This window comes from Sitophilus oryzae, unplaced genomic scaffold (assembly GCF_002938485.1).
Source record: "Sitophilus oryzae breed Bouriz unplaced genomic scaffold, Soryzae_2.0 scaffold_1625_pilon_pilon, whole genome shotgun sequence".
Lineage (NCBI taxonomy): Eukaryota > Metazoa > Arthropoda > Insecta > Coleoptera > Curculionidae > Sitophilus > Sitophilus oryzae.
The window spans coordinates 553,488-565,691 of record NW_022146309.1 but is presented as its reverse complement, the minus strand read 5'-3'; the positions used below and the strand labels follow the sequence as shown (position 1 = coordinate 565,691).

At 33.1% G+C, this 12,204-nt stretch overlaps 1 protein-coding gene across 1 annotated transcript in view; it reads right to left on the bottom strand.

Annotated features, from left to right (window-relative positions):
* The window catches only part of LOC115880540 (A disintegrin and metalloproteinase with thrombospondin motifs 7), a 276,261-nt gene that overhangs the window by 108,648 nt on the left and 155,409 nt on the right, over positions 1 to 12,204 (bottom strand). Inside the window, exons 4-7 of the mRNA XM_030897765.1 lie at positions 9,180 to 9,391; positions 7,965 to 8,229; positions 5,530 to 5,744; positions 4,456 to 4,605 (exon numbers count right to left, since the gene is read on the bottom strand). Of these exons, the coding sequence (XP_030753625.1) occupies positions 4,456 to 4,605; positions 5,530 to 5,744; positions 7,965 to 8,229; positions 9,180 to 9,391 (842 nt within the window). The remainder of the gene's footprint in view (positions 1 to 4,455; positions 4,606 to 5,529; positions 5,745 to 7,964; positions 8,230 to 9,179; positions 9,392 to 12,204) is intronic.

Here is a 12,204-nt window from a genome sequence, read left to right as displayed (position 1 = left end):
GGTTACATATTTAATATTTAAAAGATTTTAAGTATTCTTAAACACCTTTAGCAGTGTGCAAAATCATTGCATTAGTTTTGCTTTCATTTTAAATAATTCTTTCACATAGCTAAAGGTTTTTGTTATACTTCAGTGTTCGTCCCACATATTTAATAAAGTTCAGTGTCAACTTGAGAGTATATAGAAAATGATTATCACTAGTTTAGCTGCTAATAGCTGCGCAATATTGTGTTATGCAGGTTTTAAATTTCTTTGTGTAAAATGCAACATTAGTAATTCTAGAACAATTTCGATTCGAAGAGCGTCTAACTTTGTTTCAGGGTCGTCAAATGCTCGAGTAGTAAGGGAGAGGTACTTGTTTGATAAAATGCAAGAGCAAGATTTGCCTACTTTTGACGATAAATTAGAGTATATTGAAAATAATATTTTGGCATACCAAAATTATTCCGAAGACCAAATAAAAGATTTAAAGCACAGATTCTCGTACATCAAGTCACAATTTAAGCAAAGATGGTCTAATGTCCAACGAAATCTTGACAACTTCCTTAAAAAACTATGCCTGGTTAGAAGGAACGTTTGAACAACCTTTGATAGCACACCGTTTAGGGCGTCCACCAAAGGAATTTGCTGAACTAAGCGAAAGAAGTCAACGAAGACGCACTGAAGAACTACAAAGTACAACAAGTAAGGAAATATTGCTTCAGGCAGCACAAATATCACTTCAAACTTCGGGAAAAAGAAGTGCCTCGTAGATGCTTAAAGAGATGGTCATTTCACCCAATTGTGCAAAAAAATATAAAATTGCATACACTAAAACTCTACAGGATGAAAAAGACAATAAACTAGCACCTATTTGCGCACTTTCAATGTTTGTTGAGGCTGATCTGACTAGGCGGCAATAACGACATTATTAGAAACACAAATAAAAAATTGTATCCTTGCTATAGTGTACTACAAAAGACGGCTTTTGGCCGCCTAAATAATCAAAATACCCGTATATGCGACGCGGCGGCGGTAAACGTGAACGCGTTGGTGTGTGCTAGAATGATCGCTCATGTTGTCGCTGCCCTGATCGTAATCGTGATCGCGGCCGTGATCGCACCAGTGTGCGCGTAGCTTAAGCGTCACCGGAATGCACACTTTTTGAACTACCCACCATGCTAATAATAAAACATTCTTGGCGTGGTGGTGCCACACAGACCCCAATTCAACTTTACCCCCCGCTTGTAGGAACAATACTTGATAAAAAGCAAGTGCGCGTTTAACAGTTGCATATGGGTACCCTAACTTAAAGGTAAACGATGAGGCCTAAATGCTAAACGTAAACATTTTACGTCAGTTTAAATAGTGCATGGGGTCCGCTAGACTCCACCACGCTAGTTGAGGACTAAAACTACCATAATGTATCAATATTTTTTGTAAAATTACTTATATTTTTTTCAGTGTACATATACGAGACGGTATTTCTTCATTCCATTCATCTCCGAGAGCCGCCGCGTCCAGTTTTTCTTCCATTCCCGCGGATAGCGCCCTCTACAAATGGCCTCGATTACGTTTCGCAGACGCCGCCGCCGCAGCCGCCACTTATGACGTTTTTATTTTAATACGTATAAATTCCGTTTTTCACGCCATAAAATCACTTTAACGAAGTGCTCTCGAGGTACGGCCGCTCGCCATCGCCTTATTTTACGGCCTAACGAATAAGAACATGCGTATGTGTATGTGTGCGCGCATTCTCCATTCTTTCTCCTTATACACAACAAATGGACAATGAAAAAGAGAGAAAAGTCAATAAACAGGGAAGCTTGAAATGAGCTGCCATACAAGCAACACCGATTTTTCAATTCAAACACCTTTAAAAAATCATTTTCACACTGAAAAAAATATAAGTAATTTTACAAAACAAAATATTGATACATTAGGGTATTTTAAATGTTGATTCCCACTATACCTTCCGTTTCCATTCCATATCCGTCCCGTATTTTTTTATTGTACTGACGCTGTACGTAAGCTTCCGTTCCGTATCAGTTCCATACTTTCTATTGTACAATTTATATCATTACAAAAGTTTTATTTTAAAAATTTATGTTTTTTGAAAAAGGTAATAGATTTAATTAAGAGGTGAAAAAATAGATAAATATCAGTAAAATGTTAACAGAGCTACTACAAATATAAGAACTTGACAACGCTGTTTCCAACACGTTTCAGTCCGCTCGCCAAAAAAATGGATGGGAGGAAAGGATATGGAACGGAAGAGAAACGGAACGGATAGTGTGCATTATCCTATTCATTTACATGCTACAATATTTTATGTAAACGGAAGGAAAACGGAGGGAGGGGGAGCTGATATGGAAGGTATAGTGAGAATCAACCTTTAATAATAAACTTGTAAAAATAAGATATTTTTTCATAGTTTCGCAAAAAATGCCATTTTGCAAAGCCAGTTTATTAATATTAAATGATAATTATTAAACTATATTATTTTCACAATGAGTCTTGTGAGTTTAAAAATGAAATTTAAATCAGAAATACAATCTCGTAGTAAAATTGCATGTCATGACAGACATATTCACAAAACCCATGTGTAAATTTACCATAATATATTTTGTAAAAAATTATGTCACGTCACATGACTCCTTGTCAAGGCGATGCGAATTAAGTAATCGATTGAAGACGTAATTAGAGGAAAGACGAAAAAAAAAATTAATTTAAGCAGTTTTTTGAACAGCTGCGACTCTCGGTGCTTGGGTGATTGACACTAATCACCCAAGCACCGAGATTAGTGTTTTTATAATTTAAGGGTAAGTATTTTATATCAATTATGTTTAAAACACAATCTCTTAGCGATTTTTTTATGTAAACAAAATTGTTCCATTGATCTATATCCAACACATCTCTATGTATTATTTATTTTTTCAGACTGTGTTTCGGAGAACAAATTTAATAGAGAACCAGAATAGAGGACTCTATCCATCCATAGTCTCTAAGTTGGTAAGTTGACTGTTTTGGTTAGATACCTTTTTCTTGCATGTTTTTTTATTTTGTATCTAATGGTAATTTTGTTCCTGTTTTGGTTAGGCGCAGAATTCCAGTAAGGTTCTTCTAAACAAGAAGAAATGCAATGAGAGTATCTTACATACATAAGATGTGTTTTGTGACTTTTTATTAATCTTTATAATAAATATTATAATTATAAACACATGTTTTATTAAATTTATTAATATTTACTAACGCTTAGTGACTTCACAAAGTAATTGTAAATTCAGTATAATAAAATGTTTTAATTTGTTGTTACTCTATAGTAATATTACAAGAAGTTGGCGATTTTAAAAAATACATTTACAATGAATAAGTAAATTTACTATGAGATACACGTTTTTAAATAAATTCACAAGAAATATTGGTGAATATAAAGATAATATATTATAACATATTTTATTATAATATTAATTATCCATACAGCGATTAAACGAGTTGTAAAACTAAATAACGGATAGTAAATTTACTACAATAATCAAAAGAAGAAACGACTTTCAATATTGATATTAAATTCACAAATTAATTTTTAAGTGCAGCATAGGGTGTCCCATTTTAGTTGAAATCATAGGTATATCTCCGTTATTAGTGAAGATAGAAGGATGCAATTTGCACAAACCTGTCTCACTTTTTTGTCAAACGGAGATGCTATAAACAAAATTTCTATAGCCTCTTAGTTTCTGAGCTATAGGGTCTTTTTGAAAAGTTTGCAATATGGGACACCCCCCGTATCTCTCTTATTGTGAAAGGTGTCGAGAAGGCGAAGACATTATTGATTGTAGAACTTTTTACGTAGAGTACAGTGGCGTAGTCTATTATTCTACGAAAAGAATATTTTTGAAGGTATGAATTTTTTTGTTGATAAAAATTAAGTTTTCTCATTCGCCATAACAAATTCTTCCTAGTCTCCTAGAGGACATTTTTCGAACTTGAAAATAAGGTTATCTAATAATACAGGGCGAGTCTTAAATAAGTGCAAATATTTTCAGGGCTGATAGATCTCGATAAAAGAAACATAATTTTTTTTTACCATTTTCCAAATAAGTCCAAAATAACCGAGTTATATTACTTTCAAAAATATTATCTTTAACTTAAACTTTGAGAACCACGAGATTTTTTCTGGGTTTTATTTCTTGTAAATTTCGTCTACTACTTGTGTTTGGTTATATTATTAAGAATTTATGTTTTTTACCTAAAAACTAAAACAATTTCCAAATTTTTTTTCAAAAAATTGCAAATTTTATAATCGTGTTTCGGGGGTCGAAATATACTGCCCTTAAAAATATTTGCACTTATTTAAGACATGCAATACCAATTTTAATGAAATTGGGCTTCTTTAGCTTCATTTACCGTTAAAGACCTAAAGTATAGAACTAAAAGTTATCAAATTTGGAAAAAAAGTAGCAACAAAATACTTACTTGTGACCCATCTCATGAGCAATTGTATGAGCTGACGTTATACCATTATCTTCGTTCACACTGCAACTCTTTGAGGCTTTGCACATTCCTCCTATATGAGCTACTCCTAAAGTACCACAAGGGTTATCTTGTCTAGCACAAATATCTTTCCTAGAATATAAAATCATTTCAAGTTTAACTCTACATTTGATTCTTAAGAAACCTAATTGTTCTAATTTAGATACTATAATTTTTTCTGTAAAATTTAGCTATACATTTAGATAAATCTTGAGAAAATCTATAAAATGCATTAAAAAATAAACTGTTGAAATACATGATACTCGTATAGAGGGTGGCCCATATTAGTGTGAGGAAGTCCAATATCGTCGTTGTTGAAGATTTGAAAAATAACTGCTAAGCCATTAAAAAATTTAGGAACATTTTGAATTCAAAAATGGTCATTTTATAATCCTGCATCTAATAGAAAAATAATGTAGAGGGTGTTGCATTTAAAAAAATTGAGATATAGCATTTTAAATATTGCGATGTTGGCAACGCCACAAAGATTACCCTGTATGAGGTAATGTAAATTGTTCTGCGCGGGTTTATTCTGTTGTCCTTGGTGTTTAGGAAAATATAGCTAAGTAATAACAAAATTGAATTCACTCTAGTTTTTAACCACTTTTCGGTGTATTTTTATAGTATTTTGAACCAATGTTTCAGTAAATATGAAATATAATGGTAACACACGGCATAGTGCTGGAAATAAAAATAGCATACTATATGCAAAATTTTATGCTGAGTTCAAGTCGCTGCAGAAAAAAGGGGATGCAATTTAAAAAAAATTATCATACCATTTTTTTGGGACACCCGGTATACAACAAAATATTTTTAGGATATGCCCCCTTATAAACCATAAAACATCTGTATATTTTTTTCACATATTCAACTACTACGATATTGGACTTCCTCGCACTACTGGGCCACCCTGTATATATGTATATTTTTTGTTGATTTAATTTTATTTACACTTAATTTATTTTTAACTGGATTAGATCTGACATTTTCTAAATTTTGGTATGGATTTCTCCTTACCGTGTTATCAGTATGGCAACATCATGATGATGAGGATGACCATCATCCCCTGGATTGATATCCTTCTGCCATTTACAAAAGTTCTTCAAAGTATTATCTGCATTAGTTGATGCCTCAAATTCGGGCTCGTCCGTAGATTCTTCAAGAAGAATTATTTTTACCACAACTACTTTTATGTAGTTACCAATGGTGGGATCTTGGTAAAAAGAAGACACCTAAATAAGCAAAATAAATAAAATATAGTGATATTATAGCTAGGTATCCCTGTTAATTCAAGTCTATTAAATACTTGGCGCTATATTTATAAAAATGTATAAAGCAAACTGTATTTTGCTTTGATACGTTTTTACTAAATGAATTTCAACTGATGAAAACGAATGCCAGAAGTATATTTCTTTAAAAAGAAACTTTAGTACGATGTGAAATGTGAAATATCATTGAAAAGTTTACTAATGTTAAAACTTATACAGGGTGGTCCGAATTGTGTTCAAGAAACTTCGTTAGTATATTCTGCAGATAAAATTAAGTAGGTAAAATGTTCGTATAAATTTAAGTCTTAATTGCTTAGTTTCGGAGATACAGAGTCTAAGTTTCATATTTTTTCTAAATAATTTCTGAACTAAAATCGATATTTGAATGAAAATTGGTTTCTGAATGTTTTTTGAGAGTCATTATATGACTCCCACTTGTAGGGGGCGCCACTGACATATTTTGAAATTGTTTTGAAGAGTAATAACTTTTTATCTGTACCTGCATATACATATAGATACACATATATGCACATATAGATAGTTGGGTCTGAAATGAAATGATAAATTTGGGAACTTTTAATTTTTTTTTAGTTAATCATGTATTATTCCAGAAAAAAATTATGATAAAACAGTTTCTGTTGAATCTTTAGCGCAAAAATATTTCAAAGGTTTCTTTCTATTTATATTTCAGACTGATAAAACTATCCAGTCAACATGTATAATTTTTGTCAATTATTATGGAATGCATTGACTATTTCAATTCCAAATATCTGAGAACAATTGCTCGTAGGGACTTTTACCAAAAGAGCTTTTTGATGTATCATCATTATCATTATCATTATCACACAGCCACTCGCGTCCACTGCTGGACATAGGCCTCCCTTAATCTTTACCACTCTTCACGATCTCTCGCAGCATTCATCCAATTTGTCTCGATTCTTCTTATATCGACGGATCAGCGCGTGTGGGCGAATGGCCTCTACTAAAATAAGCGTCTTGCCTGGGCCTCCATTCGGTAATTCTCTTAGTCCACCGATTAACCGATCTTCTTGCCAGGTGTCCGGCCCAACTCCATTTCAAGTGAGTGATTCTTTCCATCGCATCTAACAACCTGTGGATAGTTGTATTAAGCACTTTATCTATAAGATATAGACCTAACATGGTTAAGGCTAGAGTTTCAGAACCACATGTCAGTACCACAGATTGGTACGTCAGACCGGAATACATGTCTTAATTTGCCAAAGGCAGTCCAAGTTAAGCCTATTCTTCTACCAATCTCGCAAGTTTGATAGTAGGTAGATAGCGGGTAGATACTCAATTTTGATCCCGAAATTGACAGATCTACTTCAGGGATGACTTTATCTGAGCCTTGGCTTATCTCTTAAGACCATACGAAGAAAGCATTGTCCCATTCCAAATCTCCTATCCAAACCAAAACTCCCTATACAATTATCCCATTCTATCCCCCCTACCAACCCGCTTCGCCAGCGTGGTAGGAGTAGGCTAAAAACCCCTTTTGATGTATAAAATGAAAGAATGTATATTTATGCACTCATTAGTGTAATACAGATACGGACGAAAAGTTATTATTCTTCAAAACAGTTAAAGAGCATGTAAATGGCGTCCCCTAGAAGTAGGAGTCATATTGACATCGAAATCGAATTTATCATGTCAAAAAACACCAAGCCATCAAATTTCACCCAAAGATGGACGTTAGTTCAGAAACTATTTTCGAAGAAAAAATCGAAATAAAAATGAAACTTCTACACTCTGTGTCTCCGAAATGAAGCATTTTAGGATATATATTTACACAAACGACACTATTTTTCTATTTTATCGATAGAATATATTGCCGAAGTTTCCCGAATACAATTCGGACCACCCCGTGTTTCAGTGTTTTAGAGTTTGGCTTTAGAATAATTAGTTTTTTCAATTGCAGGAATGAAATGGCATCATATGAGCGAGAAATCATAAAGGACTGTATCAAAGAACAAAAAATATAAAACGGCTTTCACACGATCCAATTTATCGTACAACAAATTATACAATTTAACAGTTCACGAACTCTACATTGAACATTCACATTTATGAAGTATTCGTTCAAAAGTATACTTAGCTCAAAATAATAAGAATTAACGAGTACTTGATCATAATATGGAAGCCGTATAAATATATTAATATTACCATGTTCATCAAAGTCAAAATATACGTTTCTATATCTCCATCGTGATGAAAATTCACCATGCTTCCATCTGCTACCAGAAGAGTTTCGACAAATTGGGGTTGACTGACCGATCTTTTTCCTCTCATCGTCTTGATGTGTTTGTATTTCAGTTTCTTTATTTGTGAATGTTGCATATTATTTATTTTCACTTTGTTTTGATTCTTTTGGTGTTTGTGCTTCTTTTCTTGGACCTTTATTTTTCCCAATTGTTTTTGCCACTCCAGCCTATTACATTGTTATTATATATTAGAATTAATAGCCTAAAGAGAAAGTAATAAAAATTGGGGTGCACTTAGGTGAAAGTAAAATTCTATTTATAATATAAAATTCGTTTCAATTTTTATAGTTAACACTCCGATTTTCATTGCAATACAATGACAAATGACACAAACTACCAAACTGTCGGCATCATTGTCTACGCAATTGCCGTCAAAGTACGTTAGATGTAAAAATTGATATTGTTGCGTAAGTTTTGCGGCTTTCATTGAAGATATATTCATATCAAACATCTTTGTACCTAAAATTGAAGTAAAAGACAAAATTACAAATTTCAATTTACGCATGTCAAAATCAAAGTAGAAAAAGTAGCCGTGGTAACATTGTGACAGTCCGTTTGTCAGATACTAGTATGAGAGCTGGCAATGTCGGGAAAACAAGCATTTTAAGAAAGCTCGCTCTTTGATATATCTTTTACTATGCTCTTTGAAACAGCGTGTGGGCTGTCTGGCTCATATAAGGCTAACACTAAGGCTAATGCAAAAATTTAACGGACTAAATACAAAAATATCTCTTCTTCGGAAAGGATCTTCTTTCAATGCGCAGTAGTGAACGCAACGTCTATCGGCAGCCAGACATATCGACAGCCCGTGCGCTGTTCTACAGAACATAGCAAAATATATATTAAAGAGTCAACTTTCATAAAATTCTTTCTCAAAAATGTTGCTAACATATGTTGATAAAAACAACGGTGTCCAGTTGGCTTGGAAATGAACATCGATGACATTCCCCATATAATTTTGCATGTAAAATGACAGCGATCTTCATTTCGTAGCCCTCGCCGATGCCGTTTTTTTTTCGATCATATGGTATTTTGATGAAATGCACGCCAACTTTTATTGATTTTCGTATATGTTTTAATACACAATATTATAAGCTTTCTAAATAAACTTACGTACTCGGTATATCGTTTTGGTTCTCTGGTGCCACAATTCGACTGATGGTGTCTTTTTTTCTTTTTTCGTTTTCTTTTCATGCTGATACCGGTTATGCTGTTGACTATCACCGATCTCTTAAAAATGAGATGCTTGTGGCCAGGTGATATATTTTTTTCAGGATGGTATGCTGGCTCTATGTAGAACTTTCCAGATTTAGTGTGAATAAAGCCAGCCTGAAAAAAAAACGTAATTTTGTTTTAACGCATGAAAATCTAATCACTTTGTTATTCAATTAGTTGTGCACTTTTTTGCCCTAAATCATTTTGGTTTAAAAAGTTAAGGGGTTTGTTATTATAATGTGTAAATATGATATGATAAAATTTGTAAATATGATCATATGATATGAATCCTGTATTGCTAATTTACAACATAAACAAATAGTAATGTCAAGAAAAGACAAAGAAAACGAAGGATTCAAAATACCAATAAAATAGGGCACTTTTATATAGCATAACCGTAAGATTTACATCTGAGGTGAAATTATAGTTCATCATAATTCCCAATTTAAAGCATATGTTTCTCATTTAGTAGGAAAATTAGTTTTTTCCTTTGAATAAAAAGAATATTTTATTCAAAGGTTTTTTCTTAGCAAGGCAGATCTGTCTAACCACTGAGATTATGGCATATGTCGACAAAAAATAATAAAAAGTGCAATTTTTTATGTGTTAAAATGACTGACAAATCTGTCGTCGTTTTTTATTCACTTAATGTCAAAAACACGCTTTTTTGCTCTTAGTTCTACAAATTGTACATATACATTGTAGAGCTACAAGACTTTCTCTCAATACTAAGACCAAGCATGTATGACTCTTACGGCCTTACAGTTTTGCATTTTTATCGCATTTTATCACATGTGATATATGAAATTATTTACCTGATAAAAAATTTTGTTTTAATTTATTACAAATCGTGTTTTCCCTCCTATTGCATCAAATTTTAAAGAGGAGATGCTGATTCTATATAATACATTAAAAAACCGTCCGATTTTCGTTAGTAAAAATATACTAAAAATGCAAGACTTGCTTTTCTGCTTACAGTAAACTCGACGAGTAGAACAACAAAAAAGACTCTTTGACACCAAGTTGATAAAGAAATATGAAAAAAGCGATTCATATAAAACAGAAATACGAAATAGTTGCATAGTGTAAAATTAATCAGCTAAATTCTATTTAACATAATTTTCTGTTTGATTGTTAGGTTAATTGAATGAACATAATTCTCTTATAATTGGTCAGACAAAACCCCACAGATTCTATTGATTAGTCATATCCTTTTTTTAGTATTAAAATTGTTGTGGACAAAAGGTTACATCAATTTTACAAAAACAAAGGACGAACAAATAAGCAACAGCAATCAATCAAATCCTGATAATTGATTTTTTGTGGCTAGGTCCGGAAACCATCCATATTCATTAAATATACTACATAAAGAAAATATCAAAGCAACTGAAAGGCTTTTATAAATATAGTTGTAGTAACTAAGGTAATAGCAGTTTAATTTCGCATACGTTAACAGTGTAAAAGCAAACAAAATGTCAAGATTTTAATAATTCTCTAACGACCACATTGGAAAAAGTCTCCCCGGCAGGTCTTTTTTCATTCGGGTCTCACGGGTTTACGATGTCAAATAAATCTACATAAAAGTAGAGGAAGGGAATTAAGTATCGAAGAAGATGACTGCAAAAAATGCAAAGAAAATTACGCAAAACACGCGCAATTAAGAGTAATCTTATCATTTTTCTTTTGATTGAATAATAACTAAATAAATTCATCAATTATGACAGTATATTATATTCAATACCTCTAGATACGTCTAGATGAGAGTTGATATTTATAAATAAATATGCCTAGTCCTAGGCAGATTTAAAATTGTTAATATGGTACGGTTTATAACTTATCTCTGAATGTGGTGGGCAATGATTCAGTAGTAATACTGAGTATACTCAATGAAGACACCCAGACTGATATATCATGTCAAATTTACACTCGATTCATAGAGTCTAAAGTTGTGTATAAAAATGCAAATTTAAAGAAGTTTTCTTAAATTAATGTTGTTAAAGTTGTTCTGTAATTGTGTTCGCTGATTCCTTCGAAAATCTCCAACAACTAATGAACCGTGTTGTTAGCGCCAGCCCTGAGTATGAACTATCTCTTAATACCAAAAAAAAAACAAGTTCATGGTAATTAGTAATCATAACATACAACCCTGCTAACTGCTAATCAATAATCAACCAATCCAAAGAGCTAATTACATATATTTGGGTACTACGAAGGTGCCCGGTGGCGTAGAGGTACAGGCTCTCGTCTACCAATCTCAAGGTGTGGGTTCGATTCCCACACCCGGCATTTCATCAGCCGACTATTTTTATTAAAAATAAAAATAGTTTGGGTACCTAGGTCAACTCAGCCTTAAATGAGTACTTGGGATTCACAATCCTGAGGTAATAATAGGCGGTTGAAGCGTAGTGCTAGCCACATTACCTTCCTTGTATACCGAACGGCTCTAGTATAGCAAGCTGTACCTTGCTACTCCCAAGGCGTCAAACGCTATATACGGGAGCTATTATTATATATCACTCTGTAGAAATAAAATGCCGCATAGAGTAAACAAGAGCCACTTTCGTTAGAATGGGAAATGTGTTCAATAGTAGAGATCTTAATTTACAGACCAAACTGAAACTATTTAAGTGTTTTATCTGGTCCGTGCTCCTGTACGGTGCCAAGCCCTGGACATTGACAGAAGCGTCCACAAAAAAACTCGAAGCCTTTGAGATGTGGCTATACAGATGACTTCTGTGAATCTCCTGGGTAAACCACGTATCCAACAAAACCGTTTTGGAAATGCTTCAAAAGGAGAACGAAATAGTGGACATTATCAAACAACAAAAATTAGAATATCTGGGACACATAATGAGTAACCAAAAAGATATGGTCTCCTTCAGTTTGTACTACAGGAAAAGGTCTTGGGCAAAAGAGGACCTGCAAGC